This window comes from Sturnira hondurensis, unplaced genomic scaffold (genome assembly GCF_014824575.4).
Source record: "Sturnira hondurensis isolate 20B ecotype Veracruz unplaced genomic scaffold, ASM1482457v3 Scaffold0004257, whole genome shotgun sequence".
NCBI lineage: Eukaryota > Metazoa > Chordata > Mammalia > Chiroptera > Phyllostomidae > Sturnira > Sturnira hondurensis.
This window is the reverse complement of record NW_028076888.1, coordinates 1,928,755-1,948,754: the sequence shown is the minus strand read 5'-3', so window position 1 is coordinate 1,948,754 and position 20,000 is coordinate 1,928,755. Positions and strand designations below refer to the sequence as shown.

The 20,000-nt window shown below is 57.3% G+C and overlaps 1 protein-coding gene across 2 annotated transcripts; it reads right to left on the bottom strand.

The window, feature by feature from the left end:
* Positions 1-4,499: 4,499 nt before the first annotated feature.
* On the bottom strand, positions 4,500-19,159 carry ARHGEF19 (Rho guanine nucleotide exchange factor 19). Of its 2 annotated transcripts, none has more exons than XM_037045129.1 (16): positions 17,526-19,159; positions 13,475-13,918; positions 12,797-13,060; positions 12,519-12,627; positions 12,370-12,446; positions 11,799-12,061; positions 10,839-10,999; positions 10,575-10,727; positions 10,209-10,338; positions 9,986-10,060; positions 9,724-9,813; positions 9,433-9,593; positions 7,130-7,288; positions 6,734-6,813; positions 5,490-5,612; positions 4,500-5,067 (listed from the first exon to the last, which is right to left on the bottom strand). In XM_037045129.1, exons 2-16 carry the CDS (start codon positions 13,887-13,889, stop codon positions 4,910-4,912), a joined length of 2,418 nt encoding a protein of 805 aa, XP_036901024.1. In that variant the 5' UTR covers positions 13,890-13,918; positions 17,526-19,159; the 3' UTR covers positions 4,500-4,909. The 2 variants fall into 2 exon arrangements, with proteins under 2 accessions (XP_036901024.1, XP_036901023.1); XM_037045128.1 differs by lacking the exon at positions 17,526-19,159 and adding an exon at positions 14,077-14,696 and having other exon boundaries at positions 5,490-5,594.
* Between the last annotated feature and the right edge of the window lie 841 nt (positions 19,160-20,000).

The window sequence follows — 20,000 nt, the reverse complement described above, 5'->3', positions numbered from 1 at the left end:
TTGGTCATGTCCCTGACCCACCACCTGCAGTTCAGCTCTCGGGATGTAGTTGGGGGGGGGCACTGCCCCCAGGAAGCCCGCCCTGATCTGCTGTGAGAGCTGGCTTCTCCCTTACTTGTGCATCCACAGCCACAGGGCTTCTCCCGCCAGGGTACCGAGGAAAGGTTCTGTTAGAGTGTGACTCCCATGCACAAAGGCACAGACCTTAAGGGCCCTGCTCCATGGGTTGTCCCAAAATGAACGGTCTCTGTAAAGAGCACGCTGGTTATTACTCCCGCTCAGGGACCCCGTTGTGACCTCGGGGCACCTCACCCTGACCTCTAGCCATCAATTCATTCGCCTGCTTTGGTACTTTATGCCAGGATAACCACCCAAGAAGTCCTCTGTCGTGTCTCGCTCTCTCCCATCATGTTTAGATTCGCCGATGCCCTCACATGTAATGACGGATGGTCTATTCTCATCACTGGGTAGCGTTCCCGTGTGTGAATAGACCACAACCGACCCGTTTTCTCACTGACCTGCATTTGGGTGGTTTCTAGTAGTCTGGCAATGAATGCACGGTGCTGCGGAAGCAGCACGTTCCAGTTTGCGTCTTTTGAGGCGCATCCCTGAGCATTTCTGCTGGGTCTACACCCAGAGAGAGAAGTGGAATCGCTGGGTCAGAGCGTAGGCACGCATGCAGCTTTGGCAGATGCGGCCACACTGTTTTCCAAAGCAGTTGTGCCAGCGGACACCCTGCCAACAGTGCAGGAGAGTTTCTGCCACCCCACGTCCTCGCCGGCCCCCAGGGCCGCCTGGGAGTCCCTGCTCCGGGAACCAGCACAGGAACGAGAGACCGCCTCCATGCCGGGGCTCCACGCTGGCCGCCCAGAGGCGAGAGCCTGCGGGCGCTCCTGGTTCACTCTGAAACCTCAGTGTGCCCTGAACATGAGCAGCTGAACAGGAGTTTTTATAACTTCGATTCAGGATAAACTCAACAATAGGTTCAGGTGGGGGGAGTGCAGAGAAGCGGGTTGGCCCTGGGTGGAGATGGGCTCCTGACGTTCCACGGTCCGGAGACTGGCAGAGGAGACGGCCTCAGGGGCCAGAACCCCAGCCACCAACGTGCCCCCCAACCCTGCCATCTCCCTTCCTGCTCAGTACTACCCCACCTCCCTCCTCCTCCTGCAGCAAGCAAAGACAGGGCCCTGGGTCCTTGGCCAAGGCCGAATACCAGGGCAGGGCCTACTGGGCAGAGGCAGGTACCACCGAGACAGGGGCTTTTCCAACATGCCTTGCTTGGATCCACCTCCTGGGCAGGTGGGGAATGGGGGATGTGGGCCGGGTGAACTTTGTGCAGCCCTGGTCTCCCCGCCTGGCAGCATGTCCTCAAAGCTAGCCGACCCCCCAAACCCCACCCCGGCCCCCAAGAATCTAGCCCAGACACAAGTGCCAGCCAGAATGCAGATACGCCAGGGCAGGCTGAACGCGCGTTTCCTCCGCTTCACCAGCCTGGGCTCTCGCCTTGCAGACTCAGCACTGGAAGGGCAGAGGCCTGTCAGCTGCCACGCAGTGCAGGAATCCCATTCTTGGACTTCCTGAGTTTCTTAAATCCTCAAGAGACAGAGGCCTCGCCACCTCACAGGGGCCCCCGTGCTCTGGCTATGCAGCTCTGGCTCAGGACAAGCCACCTTTTCTTCTTTAACTTCTTTTGGGCCACACACTGTGTCGACCTTCCATAGTTTATTTCACAGTGGTTCCATGAAGCAGGTATGGTTTTCCCCATCCCCATTTTCCAGAAATGCTAACTGAGGACTAGAGCCACTGTCTTGCCTTAAAATCACACGCATACACACACACGCACACACGCACACACACTTCCTACCTCTGTCCAATAGGAGGGACGAGCAGCAATGACACCTCAATAGCAGTGAGCACCCAGAACTTGGCTCCTAAACACCACCACTCACCAGTGAAAGGAACCACACGCCTCAGAGAAATGGTGGATTCTACCCCCAAGGCGGGGGAAATACAAGGTGAGCTTGGAGCATCTTCCAGTGCCAGCAAGTAAAGAAATGCTCAGCAAACAAAAGAATGAGAGGATATCCAACCAACAGGAGCTAATCTGAAAGAGCGCCCAATGGCCCAGAGTGGAACAATTTACACAACAAAATAAATTCCTTAGGACTAAATTATAACCCAAAGGATAAGAGTGATAAATGCATGCGTCCATGCTGATAGAAAAAAATGGCTGGTTAAAGAAATTGGGGGCGGGGAAGGAGGGACAAATCTCCCTGACAGAACTCCACACACGAGGGGTAGATACACCCTCCCCACCTCACACACTCTTTGGTGTGGGCTCCGCTCGCCTCCACAGAACATAGCCTGGCACACACCACCGGGAACAAGTCACCTGCCTCCTGAGCTCACGCTATGAGAAAGGCACTTGGCCTCTGTGGTATTCTTGCCCCAAACCCATCATTCCTGTCTAGCCAGTTGAAAATATCAGAGAAACCCTAACAGAGGGACAGTCTAACAAAGCACTGACCAGAACTCCTCAAAATGGTCAAGGTCATGAAAAATAAGGGACGCCTGGGACAGTCACAGACCAGAGGAGACAGGAGATGTGACGACTGAGTACAATGTGGGTCGTCCTGCGGCGGGCCCTGGGACAGAAAAGGGACATGGGTGGAACAGCTGGTGAAATCCGACCCCGTCTGTGCTTCGGGTAATAGTCACGTGCCTGTGTGGGTTCCTCAGCTCAGACAGCCGTGCCACGCGACGCAGGACGTGGACAACAGGGAGGACTCAAAGCATGCGTGGAGCTCTCTGTACAGCCCCTGCCACTTTTCTGAAACTAAAAGCTTTATTTTAAAAAAATCACACGGGTATAAACATCTGAGCCAGAATTTAAATTCAGAACGTGCCCGCCTCCTTAGCCTGAGCACTCCACTCCCCTGCATGGTCCCCTGCGTGTTCAAAAGTCACCCCCAAAGGCCTCTTTGTGGGCAGGGCCTTCCCCCCACTTGCCCACATCCGCCCTCTGGGACCATCCCCACTCATGGTTGCTCTGGCCCACGGTCTCCTCTCAAGGGCTGAAGGATGCTCCCGTCCTCAGTGTTCTCTGTTCCCTGGTCCTCCTACTCCTCTTGGGCGACGTGCCTGCCAATGAACTGCCCCCCCGGCATTGACCCTGACTTCGCAACAGCCACCGAGTCCTCTGCGGGGTCCATAGGGTTTCAGGGCACACATTTCCCCAGCCTGGCGCCAGGGGTAGAGCACGCAGCCCGGACTTAGGTCTATCAGCACACACCACGCCCTGGCCTCCATGATCAGCCCAGAGGTGACCCAAGCTGGTCCTATCAGAGAGTGCCCCAGGACTCCGAGAATGTGGACACAAACCCAGTTCTCTCCTTCCATGCTGGATGTGAATGAAGAAGGCCCCAGGAGCCTTAGAATGCAGTTGGCACTGAGAACAACAGAGCTGAGAGATGTAAAGGGCTGAGTCCTCAGAGACAGCAGTGAACCACTGGATCAAGCCTTGCCTGAGGCCCACGCTACTCTACACTTCTCAGTCATGAGAACTGTGGTAGACTGAGAAAAGGTCTCCCAAAATATGTCTACATTCTAATGCCTGGAACCTCTGAATGTCATCTCACATGGCAAAAAAAAAAAAAAAAAAAAAGGAGTGGGGCTTTGTAGACGAGATTTAAGTTAAGAATTATAAGATGGATTTTTCCTTCAAAGATTTTATTTACTTATTTTTAGAGAGATGGGGAGAAAAGCACTGATGTGATATATTGATCAGTTGCCTCTCACACGCCCCCAACCAGGGACCTAACCCACAACCCAGGCATGTGCCCTGACCATGAATTGTGCCCTGACCAGCGACCCTTTGGTTGGCAGGCTAGTGCCTAATTCACTGAGCTGCACCAGCCAGGCTATTTATGTTAAGAACTGAGAATCCAGGTGGCCCCCAAGTGCAATCACAGGTATCCTGGTGAGAGGGAGGCAGAGGAAGACCTGACGGATGCTGTGGGAGGGCAGTGGTCTCAGAGACAGAGACCGCCAGTCTAGGCCCTAGCAGCCGCCGGAAGCTGAACTAGGCAAGGGACAGATCCCCCCTCGAGAACATCTCCGCCGCGGCACGGAGCCCGGACGTCCAGGCACCAGGGATTTGACCCACTGATACCAATTTTATAGACCGCCAGCCTCCAAAACTGTGAGAGAACAAACTTCTGCTGTTTATATCATCTAGTTTGCAGTGATTGGTTAGAGAAGCTGTAAGAAACAAGTACAAGAACTAGCAAAGTTTCTTTAATATTTCAGCCTATTTGAATGTGCTCTTTTGTTAATAGCAGCCCAAAGCAGTTGACACGCAGTCCCTCCCCCAGCCTCCCCTGGTTGAGGGGGGAGCTCTCCAGAAGGGCGAATCCCCCATGAGAGGCAGCCCGAGACCCTCCTGGTCTTTAGCTGGGGAGATGGGGCTGGGTGGGGGCAGCATCAGACGGCTCGCAGACTCCAAGCAAAGGCATGACGGGAGTTTATTTACAGACAAGTAGTAACCAGGGCCCACGCAGGCTCTGGCCAGAAGACCCCAATACATACAGCCCCAGGACCCATTAGTACCAGAGCCTTTCCTTGCCAGACCCCTGGTAAAGGGACCAAGAGTCAGGCAGGGTGAAGGACATGGAAGGCAGAGGGCCTCAGTCCTTGCCAGGTATCAGGTCATCTGTTGTGGCCCCCATGCCACGCCCCCCAGCCCTGGAGAGTGGACACCGAGAAGAGTAAGGACAGCTGGACTCTCGATGCCTGGCCACAGGACAGAAGTCCCAGAAGCAGTGGCTTGGGGCACAGAGACACTGCAGGCCCCCTCCAGACCTGTCCAGGAGCCGGGCGTGGAACTGGTGGCCCAGGCCACAGATATCCATCATGCAGGAGGCTCCCCGAGTTTGCTGGTGGCACTTGTGATCCGCTTATTCTCCCGGAGGTTTCGGAGGCGGGCACTGAGGCTGCTGATCTCTTCCACGTAGGCCTGGGGCACCCACCCCTTCTCACCATCCGCCAGGCGGACCCCCTCCAGCCAGCCTAAGGGCACACAGGCCAGGAGCAGCATCAGTTGCAGCAGAGCCACACCGGGGCCAGGTCTGCAAGGAAAGGCCCCTAGGCCTTGATGCAAACCTCATCTGCACCACTGGGGCCGAGGTGACGTCCTCTGAGCATCTCCCAGCTTCAAGAAGGACCCTGCCTCTAGGAGTCTCATAGAGGAACTTCTGACCTGTTTTGCCTAACATCCTCAAAGAAGGGTATTTCCCACTCTCCCCATCAGTCACTCTCAATCCTGCATCTTTACAAGCAGGAAGTTCCTCCTCTTGTCTAACTTCATTCCCAGCATGCTGTGGCTGGTTGATCAGTGCTTGCATAACCTTTTCCTGTGATGTCTCAGCCATCAGCTACCTCCTACTCATGCCAGCCCCATCAGGGAGGCCTTCCCAGAGGGCCCCTCTCACCATCACTGGTCCGGGTCCTCACTGCCAGGATGTCAGTCTTCTCCAAGGTCAGCTCATCCGGCTGCAGCGCTTTGTATGTCCTGACACACTGAACCTGGGGGCGGTCTGACAGCCCAAGAGAGACTGAGGGAGTCCCAGAGCATGATGGGGTGGGCAGGGAGGGACAGTAGGAGGAAGTAAGGGGGTGGGACGGTGGACGCTGCTGCTTCTTTTCCTCTGCCCCTGCGTAGCCCTCCCTGGCCACTCTTCTCCTCTCTCACCCTAAACACAAGCCCGAGGTGAATCCGGTCTCTCCCAGCTTCAGTTACTGTCTCTGTACCCAGGGCTCTCTCCTCCCCAGCTCAACCCAACACCTTGCCAATGCCCAGCTGCCCCCAGAAACCCCCCCCAGAACAGTAATGGCCCCTTTATATCCTCCCTAATGCTACTCTGGTACTCCCCCCAGGCCATTGTTCTCGACTGGGATTCAAGCCACATCACTCCCCCCATGGATCACCCTCCAGGGCTTCCTGCTCCTCTTAGAATCAAGTCCTAAGTCCTCCTCGCAGCCTAAAAGCCCTGCGTGGTCTTGTGTGGCCCCTTGCTAACCTCATCTCCTCCCCTCTTCTTTTCCTCTCCCCTTCGCTCATGAAGCTCAGCCATACCGGTCACCCTGATGTTCCTCCAACACTCTAAGCTCCCTCCTGCCTCAGGGCCTTTGAACTGGCCGTTCCTCCTACCAGGAGTGCTCTGCCCCAGGGCTTTTCACGGCTGCCCCTCCCCATCCTTCCGGGCCCTTCCCTGACCACCTCTTTGGAATGGGAAGCTCACCCACCAGCCTACACAGGATTCCTGCAGGGCTCAAGCCAGAGACTCTATTCTAGTCCAGGCTCTCAGCTCTTTCTACCATACTGGGTGGGCTGGTAGTATTGGGTGAACTTGGACAAGTCACTTTACCTATTGAGGCTCTGTTTTCTAACTTGTAAAACAGGCTTCTGTGAGGAGGAAACGGGAGGATACAAAACAAAAGGCCTTGCCATCTCCCAGGCACTGCCTGGGCCCACAGGAGTTGGCCTGTCCTGAGTAAATTCTTCCTGCCCTTCAAGGTCCTGCAGAGCCACCTGACTATCCCAGGCCACTGGATCACTGTCCCTGGGAGCCCCGCTGGCCACATGGCACCCAGGATTGGAGGGAAGGGGGAAAGCAACAAGGTACCCAGCCCAGGGGATGTGGGCCTTGAAGGGAGGAGAGTGGCAGGCTGCTACCTTCCCCCTCGCTGATGACCTCCTTGTCCTCCTGGGGGCTGGAGGGGCACATGGCAGAGATCCATCGCTGCTTCTCACTTCTAGGAAGGGAGGCTGAGTTATCACAACATGCAAACTGCCTTTCCCTGGGCCGGGGTAGCGACACGGCTGGGAGAATGAGGTACGATGTCCTGACCTGGAACCCAGGTCATGTCTTCCCTGCCCCAGGACACACCTCCCAGCCCTGTTCCCACAGCCCTGTGCCCCACCCAGCTGGATCAAAAGAACAGAGCAGGCCCAGAACCCCCTGGGTGCCAGCTCTGCCCCTGCCCTTAAGCTGGAGAAAAAACGCCAGTGCCTGCCTGAGGCGGGGTCCTCTCTCCCCATAGCCAGGCCCACTCACTCCCACCCACTCACTCCGTCTGTGCCCTCAGCAGGAACTGGTGCTTTGCGTGCTGCCCGTGGAGAAGCTGAAGGAGGAACACGTGGCCAGGGATGCCTTGGGGCTTTAGGCTCAGGTCCTTCACCTGCAGCTCGGCCATCTTGGCATGGACAAAAACGGCAAACTTCCCCAGCCTGCGGGAACCAGAGGAGGTGAGGTCAGCCAGGCCTCACCCTCAGGACCAGCCAAGTTTCAATGAAAGGTAGAGGGTGGGGGGGGGTCGTCTGCCCTTCTAGAACCTTCCCCAAGGAATCTTGGCTGTGCAGGACACCGCCTCCCTGGTAGTCAGCAAAGTCCACTGAAGGAATTGGGAGCTCCGTTCCCGCCAGGTCACTCCGTTCCTGCCAGGTCACCTGCCAGATGGAAGGTGAGCAGACCAGCCCCTGATGGCGGGCGAGCTAACACCTTCTCCCTGAGCCTCTGCCCTGAGCCCGTTCTAAGAGCCAAGGGGCAGAAACTTTCATGAGACCTCCACACTGTTTAGTGCCTGACCCACTAACTGGTCTGGAAGCTGGACTTTGTCTCTTGTTCTGCTCACTTTGCTCACCTTGGTCTAATAGCCACTTGCAGGAAGGTTGGGTGGGTTGCAGGGTGGGGGGCAGATTTAGGAATGTTCTATAGGCTCCTTCGTCTCAACCCATCCAAACAGAATGTAGTATCTCCCACAGCAAACCAGATCCCTTCACTGCCCCTCATTCCAGTCAAACACCCCTCCTGAGAGGGAACTCGGTCATCATTCTTGCTTCTCCTCCCTCTCCCCGACCCCACCCCAGCAGCTACGTCCCACCTATCTCCTTATTGCCCCCAGAATCCACCTATCGTTCTGCAGCATCTACTCTCACCTGAGCAACTGTGAGAGCTTCCAGTCTCCCCCTCCAGTCCGTCCTCCACGTTGGCCAAGAGTAAAATGCCACGCCTCGGCTTCGTCCTCCATGTTTCCTACTGCCCTCGGAAAGTCCAACCTCTCTACCCTGACTTTTGACACTCCAACTTCCCCTCTACACATCCGGGTACATAGGCTTCACTCCCTACCATACACACTCTGCTCTTATACCTTCCTGTGACTTGGCCATGTTCTCCCAGACTCCTTCCCTACCTGGAAAGCTCCTACTTATCCTTCAGAACCCACCTCAAATGTCCCTTCCTTCATGATACTTTACTGATTCTCACCCCACACCGGGGTGCGCTACAGTACGAGTACACCGTTCCACCAAAAGCCTGACCAGGTGCTTGTCAGGATGTGTTTTCCCTGGTCTGAGACTCCTGTGAGCAGGGAACAAGTCCCATTCACCTCTGTGTCCCTAGCACCTATCAGAGGGCCCAGTATAGAACAGGGCTTCAGTGATGCTGCACTGAACAAAGAAATAAATCAGAAATGAACTCTTCCCATAACAGAAGATGTTCATTCTTGATCCAGCCTGAAGGCTGACCTCATTCAGGAAGTCTTCTCCATCATCCCAAACTTAGAATAACCACAGCTAACACTGAGTGGAGTGTTCATGATGTGCCAAGTGCACGCTAAGTTCTTTTCGTGTATTGTTATCACATGACTCTCCCTACATAGTTGCCTCTATTTTACAGGTGGAAGCCAGGGTAGTGCAGTTGTTAAGAGCTGAGATCTGCCCTGGCTGGTGTAGCTCAGTGGATTGAGCGCGGGCCTGTGAACCAGAGGATCGCGGTTTGATTCCCAGTCAGGGCCCATGCCTGGGCTGCAGGCCAGTTCCCAGCAGGGGACCCACTAGAGGCAACCATACATTGATATTCTCTCCCTCTCTCCTTCCCTTCCCCTCTAAAGATAAATAAATAAAATCTTTAAAAAAAAAAAGAGCTGAGATCTGGCATCCCACGGACCTGGCTTCCTCCTGACTCCTGCCTTTACCAGCTCCAGGATATCAAGAATAACAAGGGCAACTACTTCCCAGGGAAACATTTAGAGGACAAAAGGGAATAGCCCACACAACATGCCTGGCACAGAATAGGCGCACAGTAAAAGTTGGCTCTTATCATTATGACTCAGGCAGACCTGGGACTCCAGGACTGCGGTTTTTAATCTCTGCTCTAACTGACTTCAGCTCAGAGCTCCAAGTCCTCTGCATATAGTCCGGCTCTTGATTCTTGAAGATGAACTTGCCTTGAATCTGTCTTTCCTGCCAGGCTCAGGGTGCCCGGAGCTGGCCAGGGCTTCCAGGCCCAGCGATGGACTGGTTGTGAGCCAATGAGTAAGGCAGCAGGGAGCCTGGCTCCAGTCAACCCTCCCTCACACCCTGCCCTGACTCACTCCTTCCGCCGCGAGAGAAGCAAGCAGTCGTTGAAGAGGTGCAGGTAGACCGCCTTGCTGGACAGCTTCAGCTTGGCCGGCGGGGCGGCTGGCAACGGCGCCAACTCCACCAGCTCCCCGTGCCGCACCAGCCAGCGGGCTTGAGAGATCAGTGGGAAGATCTGGGGAGGTGGAGGAGGCAAGGCAGGGGACAGGTCAGGCCCAGAGCAGCAGGGCACAGGGCACAGGCCAAGGATGGGAGGGGACAGAGCTGCCCTTTGTATGCCTGTCCAGCTGGCTGTGGGCACGCACCTTGCCCTCAAAGTGGATCTTCTTGCTCAGGTGGATGAGCTCCTCTGTCCTCTTCATGGACTGCACACTGGCATTGCATTCTTGTACCAGCTGGGGAGGCCATAGGTGGATCACTTGTGGCTCCCAAACCCTGGTCCTGGAGCCCAGCCTCAGACCCCCACCTGGGGACCAGAAGCTCTGAAGGCTGGGGCTGTTTTAGAAATTCACTGAGGCTCCGGGGAGGCCCCTGGGAGCCAGACAGCTCCTGCCCTGCCGAGCTCACCTCCTTGAGTGCATTGAAGGCCTTGGTGGCCATGTCTTCATCTTCAGAGCCCTGTGCTGTCCGCTTCAGGATGTTCTAGAAGGTGCGGTGCGCTCAATGAGGCAGGCCAAGACCTTCGCCCTATGATCCTGCCCACCCGTGGGTGCCCAGACAGGGCTGTGGAGGGCCCAGCACCTCTCCTTCACTAGTCCTCCCTGCAGCCCGGTGCCCGCCCTCTAGGTACCTCCACCAGCATCTTGAGGCGGGTGATCCTCTGAAATGGCAGGATGAGGAAGGAGGTGAGGGGCAGACGTTGGCACACGGGAGATTCCTCTAGTCGAGCCAGGATGCCAGGGAACTTGGGGTTCTCCAGGCTGGAAAATGGGGAGGGATCTGGGGTCACAATTGGGCCTGAACTCCTGGGATTCGTGAGTCAGCTACCCCATTGGTTCTTCAGGTACTTTCTCAGCATGTCCTTCCTGCACTCTGGCCACAGATCCCTTTTCAGTGACTCCTCCCTCTCAGGTCACCCTTCCTCACCCAGTCCTCTGTACCTAATCCCACCTGAGAATCCCTTTATCCTCCCCCCTTTCAGAGTCCCCAGCCCTACAGCAGGCGCTGGTAGGTGCGCTCCTGGTAGGCCTGGTTGGTAACGTAGGGCAGGTAGACACGGCGGAAGGCTGGGCAGTGGTGCAATACAATGTCGCACACACTGAAGCGCAATACATCTGCCTCTAGTCGCTGCTCCAGGTCTTGCAGGAACCTGAGGGGTCAGCAATGGGTCAGGGCCAGGGCGAGACCAGAAACCTGGGAGCCTGGCCAATCGCAGGCTCAGTTCCCGCCCCAGCCAGGCCAGGCCAGGCCAGTCCCTCACCTTTCGCTGGTGCTCTTGACCTCGGGCAGTTTGGAGAACAACCACTGTTTGTCCTGCGCCCCCAGACAGTCACTCAGCTCAGCTGAGCCTAAGAAGTGGTCCACGGCCACGGATAGGCTGTGGATGTATGAGGCCTCGGACGTGATCAGCTCAAACTTGGCCTGAGCAAGGGCAGATGTGGAGTTGAATCTGCCGGACCAGCCCACCAGGACAACCCCTCCTCAAAGAGCTCCCACCCCAAGCCGCGGACATTGCCTCCTCAGACACAGCCACACCCCATGTTCCTGACCCCATCTATAGCACCATCCCTGATCTGGTGCTTGGTGGTGTTCCGGACCCATCTCCTGACACGTACAAATCCAAACAAACCAAACAGAAACCCTGGATTAAGCCCCTAGCCCAGCGCTTGGAGCCCTGCCAGTCATCCAATGGCCCTGCCCTCCCAGACTCTGCCCCTGTTCTTGGCCCCGCCCACCGCACCATTCTGCTCTGGTAGGCTCTAAACCTTCCCAGCGCTAGCTTTCAGCGATTCCCTCCTCCTCTAGCCCAGCCTGAACCCGCTCCTCCTCTGTCCCTGCCCTATCCTAGGCCTCCCCGCTTTGGACCCTTCCCTCACCCCGCCCCCTCGCCCAGCTTCTCCACTGGCCTTGGGCTCCAAGGCTCCTCCTTCTTCGCTTGCAGCCAGCTCCACTTTGTCAGGTCCTAGCAACCACCTTCGGATTTACCGTCCCATCGGTACCTCCCTCCTGTGGCCCCAAGTTTCCTGCCTTCTACAGTTTGCTGTCCCTCTAAGTCTCCAGACCGGGTACTCCTGTCCCGGCTCCTACTATTGCTCCACGCCCCCTGGGCTTCAGGACCACCTCCCACCACTGGCCGCTCTGCTGGCCCCGCCTCGCCCCGCCCCGCCCCACCTCTCCAAGTCCCCGCCCCGCCCCACCCCTCCAAGTCCCCGCCCCGCACCTCCTGCAGTTTGCAGTCACGCAGGCTCAGTGTGGCCAGGACGCCGCTCCCTCGCACGTCGGGGATGTCTTGCCACAGCGAGAAGGTGGAGCCTCGTGCGGAGCGCTGCGCCCGGAAGGAGCTACTCGGGGAGAGGTTGGCGCGCGGCGGCCCGGGCCCCTCCTCCGCACCCTCAGCCTCGTCCCCGGGGCCCTCCTCCTCGCGCTGCTGCCGCCGCAGTTCGCGGGCACTGGCCACGTCGCTATATTCCTGGTAGAGGACGGCTGGGAGGGGAGAAGGGCAGGGGAGGGCTGTGGGGAGCCCGCCAGCCGCGGCCCAGCGCCTCCCGGGCTCCCCCAAGAGCCTGCCTCGTTCAACAAGTCTTTCTGAAGGTTCAGATAGCCGGACACAGTGAATTCATTCATTCATTCACTCACTCATTCATTCCCCCAAACTGCATGCTAGCCACTGTGCTGGATACTGAAATTCGGTTCTCCCCCTCTCACACGATCCCTGCCTCTCAATTCTTGGAAGCCGTTTCCCAGCTTCCCCAAACCCCTAGCCTCTACCTCCAAGATCCCCTCCCGCGTACAGTTAAGGAGGAACCGGGACTGTCGTCGCTCGCTGGCACTTCTGGAACCCAGAGCCGGCTCTTCCTGTGATTCCAGCCTAGGGAACAGAGAAAGTCAGGGCTCTGCCTGTGCCCCGCCTCACACCCAACCCCGGAGTGGGAGGTGGTACCTGGACTCAGACCAGCTGCCATGGCCTGCGCCCAGATCCACAGGAGCTGCCATTGCCACACCGTCCACCTTCATCTCTACACTGCGCGACTCCCTTCCAGATGCTTTCCCTGGAGAGGGCAAGACCTGAGGGTAGGTGGCCCAAAGAGTGGCCCTGGGCACCCAGGCACCGCACTCCGGCTGACCAGCGCCCAGTCTCAGGTGTCCAGTGAGTGAGCCTTGCTCCACCCTGCATCTGGTTCATGGGCTGCTCTAAGGGCCAAGGGGAGGAGCAGGTACCTTCCCGAGGTGCTCCAGTGCCTGACCCTTGGGTCAGTGTCCTGGCTGCTGAATTCCGCCCCAGGCGCAGGGAAGAGTGCAGCCGGGTCATCAGCTCAGAGGCGGAAAAGCGCCTCCGCTCAGGCCCCTCGAGGCCTGCTCGGCTGGGCCCAGACAGCTCTAGCGACCTAGGCTCCTCTGTGCCCAGGGACTGCTCTGCCACCTGGCCAGGCTCAAGGAAGACGGCGTGGGCCTCCTCACGCTGGTACACCCGCATCTTGCGCCCTGCAGGTGGGGTGAGAACACAGGCTGGCATCCACTGGGGTCTCTCCCCAACGCCCCCTCTGCTGCTGCCCTGTGGCCCGGAGCATCTGGGCAAGATGCCCAAGGGAAAGGGCCACATTTTGGCCAAGATCTGGTCCCCGGAGAAATGAATTTGACAAGCGGGGTGGAGAGAGCACAGTGCCTAGATGCAGTGGGGGGAGGCTGGGCAAAGGCCAGGGAGACCAGAACAGCCACTCATGCGCTGTGTGACCTCAGGCAAGTCACTCATCTTCCCTGAGCTCCAAGTTCTCTATCACTAAAATCCACTTGTCCTGCCTATTTGGGGAACTCTGGGGCTCAGGAGTCCTAAAAAGCCACCCAACCTGTCCCCTATTCATACCCTGGGCCACCACCCCCTCACCCAGAGTGACTCACAGGCTGACTTCTTCTCTGAGCCATGGCTGGCCCGGCGCTGTGGCTGGGGGTGCTGGGGACTCCAGGGTCCCTCCAGAGCTGGGGGCTGGGCACTAGGGCAGTGTGGCCAGCTGCCAGCCCTGCTGGGCCGCATCCCCCCACTGGTAGCAGTCTCGGTGTCTGGGACTCCTGGGGACGGTGGCCATAGCAGCCCTTGGAGAGGAGCGGGGGTCCCTAGGGACCAGCGGCTGCCAGGAGCCTGCAGCTCCTCTGGGGTGACAGGAAAGAGATCCAGACACACAGGGCTTGGGGGCTGCAGGGTGGGCAACTCCGCAAAGGACAGACTCTCCTGCTGGCATACAGCTACTGGGTGGCGGGCAGTACCAGGCGGCCCAGCCAGGTGGGACTGGAGGGTGGCAGGCGGCCCACAGTCCATTCCTCTTTTGCTCTGCCCCTCACCTGGGCCTGCAGGGGAGAAGGTTTCAAAGCCAGACACAGGACAGCAGGGCTGGCCAGTAAGCGACCATGTCCTGGAGGCCTGGACAAAACCTCATATAGACGTGTGCACATACCTGTACAAGCACACCCACACACCTCATTACATAGGAATAGCTGATACTTACTTGGCATTTAATGAATGATAGGCCAAGTGCTTTATGCATATTATCTCATTTAATCCTCACTGTAACCCTGAGTTGATGCTATTTTTAGCCCCACTCTGTAGGTGAAGAAAGTGAGGCACAGAGGTCATTTGGTGACGGGTGGAACCAGGGTTCGAACCCAGGCAGTCCAGCCTTAAAACACCTCATACATTCTCTAACTCTCGCTGACCCATGATCAGATGTACAGACATGCACACTGTCACACAAATCCACGTATGTTTCACATGCATCCACACACACTTCCTCCAAGGTCGTGTATATACTGACATACACACTCCCACAGGTACACTCAGACATTCACACTCACAGGCTTACATACCACACACACAGCTACACATTTTCACACAAATGACCCATCTTTATACATCCACTCAAGCTTTCTCACACTCCTGTCCCATTCACGCTCACTCACCAGGATGCAGACACAAACATCCAGGCCCAGAAGTCCCGGCCTTGGTGTTACCCAACCTCCCTTCCTGTGCCCGGAGTGGCAGCCTTCAGTGCTGAGTGGTGCCCACACCCATGCCAAGCTGGCTGGGAGGGTCACAGACTGGCAGGAGTGCCACCACGCAGATCAGGCTGTGCCCTNACTCAAGCTTTCTCACACTCCTGTCCCATTCACGCTCACTCACCAGGATGCAGACACAAACATCCAGGCCCAGAAGTCCCGGCCTTGGTGTTACCCAACCTCCCTTCCTGTGCCCGGAGTGGCAGCCTTCAGTGCTGAGTGGTGCCCACACCCATGCCAAGCTGGGTGGTCCTCTGTGGGGGTCACAGACTGGCAGGAGTGCCACCACGCAGATCAGGCTGTGCCCTCCCAGGAGGACAGGGCGGTGTCCCAGCCCCCCAACTTGGGGGGAGGAGGATTTCTTCCCTACGCCAGTTCCCAGCCCAGGCTGGAGGGATCCTCTCTGCGTAGGCAGTCACCCCGGACAGGCCTCCCGATCCAGGGGTCCAAGCTCCCACGGCCCTTGCTGGGTGGCCCTCCACCGCCTGCCCTCCTACAGCCCCTCACCTCTCCAGATGAGGCGCGCTGCTGATGTTCGACTGCTCTGGCAAGGGAAGCCCTCTCTCTGCCCAGCTGGCTGGGGGAGATCCCACCCAGACAAAGAGTTTGATTCATCAAACCCTGTGGTGAGGCAGGCGGTAGGGAGGGAGGGAGCAGGCAGCGGCTGGGCGGGGGCCTACCCTAGCCTGGCCTCGCGGTGGGCAGGCGGGGCAGCAAGGAACCCCCCCCAACCCCAGAGGCCCCTCAGGCCAAAAGGGCAGTGCCCAGCCTGGCAGGGCTAGGAGGCCCAGGAGACAGAAACCAAGACAGAGACCCTTTAGACAGCAGCTTAGAAACTGAGACCCAAAGGGCTGAAAACCAGAAATCACAGACGCCGAGACATTCAGAGACACCGAGATGGAGACAGAAAGAGACGCTGAGAATTTCAGACAGACCAGACACTCAGAGACAAGGGTGAAGCCCAGAAAAACCCAGGGAGACAGATGGACGAACATTTCATGCCCTGCGGGGTTGCCAGTCCAGTGGGGAAGCCAAGAATGAAACAGTTACAATCTCGGTTGGCAAGAGCAGAACCAGAGGAACCACGAGAGCAGGGTGCTGGGCTCGACTCAACCTGAGCATTCCAGGAAGGCTTCTTGGAGGAAGTAATAGCTAACCATTCTGGCTGAAATACCTAGTACACAAGGAGAAAGCTTTGGCCTGAGAGAAACAGTGACAGTGTCAGTGACCCAGGGAGAGAGGTAGGGAGGAGAGTAGAGAACCCAGTGGGGACAGTTGGGCCTGGGACTGGGCCCCATTTTCTCTGCACAGCCCCTCAACCCTCCCCCTGCTCTCTTCATCCCCTTCCTGGGTCGGGGGCATGCATGCTCCTCCTAAGTTACTGTCCCCCACAGGGACGGCTTTAGCTTGTACCTTGAACCTCTATCCATCTAAGCAAGTACCTCAGTTTCCTCATCTGGTAAATAGGACAGTCATGCCAACCTCAAAACACAAATGAGAATTAAGGATAACATAGGGGAGCTCTGTCATTAAGGGTCATCCTTCTGAGTGTTATTAGTCTTTCCCCAGTTCTGGAGATGGCTTGGGCTATCACACAGATGGAAAAACCGAGGCAGTGAGGGCGAGATACACCCTACTTTGCAGAAGCATCTAGCATGAAGACCACGACATGAGACCACGAGACCACGGTCTGCAGGACAGGTCTTCCTCTCTCTGGGAACCGGAAGTCCTCAACGCAAAGGTCCCACTTGCTTCTGTGGACACGCATGTGCAAGAATACGCACATGCCCCTGCTCCCTTGTATTCTGGGAGATTTTCTCCACTTGGGCTCTGGAAGCGCCTGAAGGGCAGGTAGGAACCCTCACCTCACTGTCAGCTGCGGAGATAAACAAGCAAAATGTGAAGCCCTTGGGGCAGGAATAACCCTCCTAAAGCTTTGGGGGGGGTGGGGAGACTGGGTCAGTGTGGGGGGGTGGTGGTGGTGGAAAGCTTTCTAAGGGGAGATGGGGCTGGAGGCAGGTCTCTAGGGGAGAAGCCAGGGTCCAAGCCAGGGAATGACCCAGCTAGCTGTGCTGCCTGCCCTGTGGCCTTCCAGAGATGTGGCCCACTCGACCTGATGCTGGGGGCCAAGGAGGCACAGAGCTGTGTTTATATCGGGTGTAGCACATCTCTGCTAGAAAAGAAAAAAACTCAAGAGGAGACCTGGCCAAGGGAGCAGGGACATTACCTGCCCAAGACATGACCACGGGACACTCCAGTGCCCATGAGGCCAGAGTCGTTCTGGAACCCACAGGGAGAAACGCTGCCAAAGTTCAAGGCCCAGTGTGGACACGGACAAGCTGTGTGGCCTTATGCCCTGGCTGGCGTGACTCACCTTGGTCAAGTCATAGTCTGCCCCTGGGCCTCACTGTCCCCATCTGTAAAGCAGCCCCTAAGGCCCCTTCTGGCTGCTGCCCCTTCCAGGAAACCCATGTCATCAAGAGCATCTCTGCAAGCTGAGAAGGATGGGCAGGGGCCAAGGGGCCCATCCAGTGGGAACTGCTAATCACAGGACAATGGATCCCCTTGGCAAGGCTGGCAGAGTGGGTCCCTGGACACTACCATGGTCCAGGCAAAGCACCTCTGGCCTCCTGTGCCCAGTTTTCCCTACCCCTTCCATGGTGCCCCTTGCCCCATTGCCCAGAGTAGGGACCCTGCTAAGGCCCCTTTGCCCCTAAAGGGGCAAAGCCAAGCAGAAGGTCACGGCTGGAAAAGGGGATCCAGGCTGAGCAGGCTGTGGAGCCCCAGGAGGCCCTAAGTGAGTGCGGTCCAGGATCAGAGGCCAGTCAGGCAGCACAAAGGACTCAGTCTGGAAGACTGGCGGGAGGAGGACGGGGCTGCTGGCCACCGTGGGGGGCCCTACCTCAGCTGGGGAGCTCCGTCCAGCCTCCGGCACGGTCCAGGGCTCCAGGCCACCCTGGGGGCTCTGGGGTTGCAGCCAGGTCCTCAGGGGGCGATGTCAGCATGGCCCCTGAGCCCGGGCAATGCAAGCTCCTGGGTATTGTGTGGGGCAGGGAGGGGGGGAGGTGAAGGCGGAGGGAACCTTGCAGGCAGGCGGGCAGGCAGGCGGGCTGGCCGCTGTCTCAACGTGCCTGCTCCCCGCCCCCCTTCCCCAGAACCGGTTTGGCCAGTCTGGGGTACAAGAGGGGGGCTGGAACAATGGGAGTCCTATGCCCAGGAGAGGATCTGAAGGACCCCAGACCGAGTCTTAAAGACGGGAAGTACTGCTTTTCTTCCCAGCAGACAGGGCACCCTCAGCTAGAGCTTCCCAAATGTGAGACGTGCTCAGGAGTTTCCTTGGGGCAGGAGAGCATTAGGGGAGTTTCTCAGGGAAGCTCTGACCTTGGACTCCTCAGGGACCTTGAGAACCCCTCAGTGGGCTGACCCCCTCTGCGCCCACTCCAGCCCCTACCAAGCGGGGTTGCTCGTCTCTACACCTGGGGGACGGATGAAAATCAGGAAAGCAAGTGAGGCGATGCATTTGGCATCATCCTGGCCAGTCCTGCCAGCATCACCACTCTTCATGAATGACCCATCTCAACACCTCTAATGGCCTCCTCCTCCAGGAAGCCTTCCCAGACTCTAGCTCACACTCAATGAGCCCTCAACAAACCAACTGAAATAGCCCAAGTAGAACCAGCATCAGGGAAGGAGGGCCTACTCTGTGTCTGGCATGCAATCCACTCACGCCTGTGAAAGGGAAGCTGCCTTCTCCCTAAGGCCACCTGCCATTTATTTGAGCACGTGGTAATTGCCAGGCACTTAGCATGAACATGAATATGTACATAAATACTAATATTCATGTTGCTAATAACTCTCATGGTACACTCACTGTGTGCCAGGCACTGCTCTGATGCAGTGACGGCTCCTGCTTTTCCGATGAGGATACGAGGCTCCCACAGGTTGTGATGGGCACCACCCCACTGAAATCTCTCATCAGCTCTAGGAAGTGCCTGTCTCACAGACGATGAAATCGAGGTTCCAGGAATTAAATAACTTGCTCAAGGTCACACAGCTGACAAGAGTCGGAAGTAATATTCAGTGGGAGGTCTGTGCGACTCCACCGCTGAGTGTCCTTAACCACTGCCCTGTACTGCCTCGCCAGGCTTTGGGGAGGGTCTGGTGAAGAGTGTGAAAGTCTGTTGGCAGGTGTCTCAGCTGACCTGACTAATCCTTATTTTCAGCCGTACATGACGGGCCTTGATGAAGATGTGGGGCAGGGCGTCCAGGGCCCAGACCCCAGTGAACTCCCCACTGCCAACGGGTGGCCGTTCAGCTCAAAGTGATTCGGTGCCGCCACTCCCCCATATACCCCTGGCCCGCCCCCCGCAGAGCATCATCACATAATGAGGAGACTCTGCACACAGGGAATGGGGACCAGGTGTCCAGAGAGAGGCAAGTGGGGACGGAGAGAGAGGCGTATTGTCAACATCGCACCCAGAGCAGGACTAGGGGGTCATCAGAGAACTCTGACCCTCTCATCCCGGCTCTGGGGCCATCTTGAGGACGCTGGCCAAGGTACTGCCCAGACCCCTAGCTAGAAGCAGAGAACCATAATCGAAGGAGCATTCTTGGGGACCCAGGGTCCTGGAAGGGCAGTCCCGCCTCACCGGCTCCTGCATCCAGGGCTCCGGGGACAGAGCTTCTGCTGCAGCAAACGGAAAGTACGACTTGGTCAGGCCCAGCAGGCTGTCCTGCGGAGCCCAGTAGACCCGAGCCGTATCTAGTCTAAAAGGGGGCGTGGGTGGAGTTTGGCGAGGGGCGGGGCTAGGAGATAATTAGAGGTAATCGGGCCAATCCTCCCTCCAGCCGGGACAAACCAGAACCAGAGGGATGAAAGACAAGCTAGGGCCCAGAGAGGGAGGGGGCGTGGCCAGGGGGCGGGGCCAGGGTTCCCAGACCCTCCTACTGCAGTCGGCTGCCCCGCGGTAGTCTGCTAGCGCCTGCTTAGCCAAGGAGCGGTCACGCTTTATCTTGGTAGCCAGGACGGCTGGCACGTTGGGGACAAGCCAGGCAACGAAGCGCAGGAAGAAGAATACCACGTGCTGGGGAGAAAGGGGACCAAAGAGAGAATGATTGTCTTAGCAATCTTAATTTATAGAGCGCTTCCTAAACGCAAGGCACTATTCTGAGGGTATTAATTCATTGAATCTTCACCACTCTAGGAGGTAAATACAACTCCTATTCCTGTCTTACAAGTGAAGGAACCGAAGCATAAATAAGTTGTCATTTGCCCAAAGACACAGAGATGTCATTAGAACCCCTTCACACTGGGACCCTGGTAGAGGCAGGGCTAGAGAAGAGGGGTCTTGGGCAAAGCTGGAGAGAACAGGCTTCC

Excerpts from the sequence above, each read along its gene's own strand:
- ARHGEF19 (XM_037045128.1), bottom strand. Across the intron at positions 7,289-9,432 it reads CTTCTCTCGCGGCGGAAGGA|GCTGGGGAAGTTTGCCGTTT; the intron begins GTGAGTCAGGGC and ends TGGTTCCCGCAG. Across the intron at positions 5,068-5,489 it reads GAGGACCCGGACCAGTGATG|GCTGGCTGGAGGGGGTCCGC; the intron begins GTGAGAGGGGCC and ends GTGTGCCCTTAG.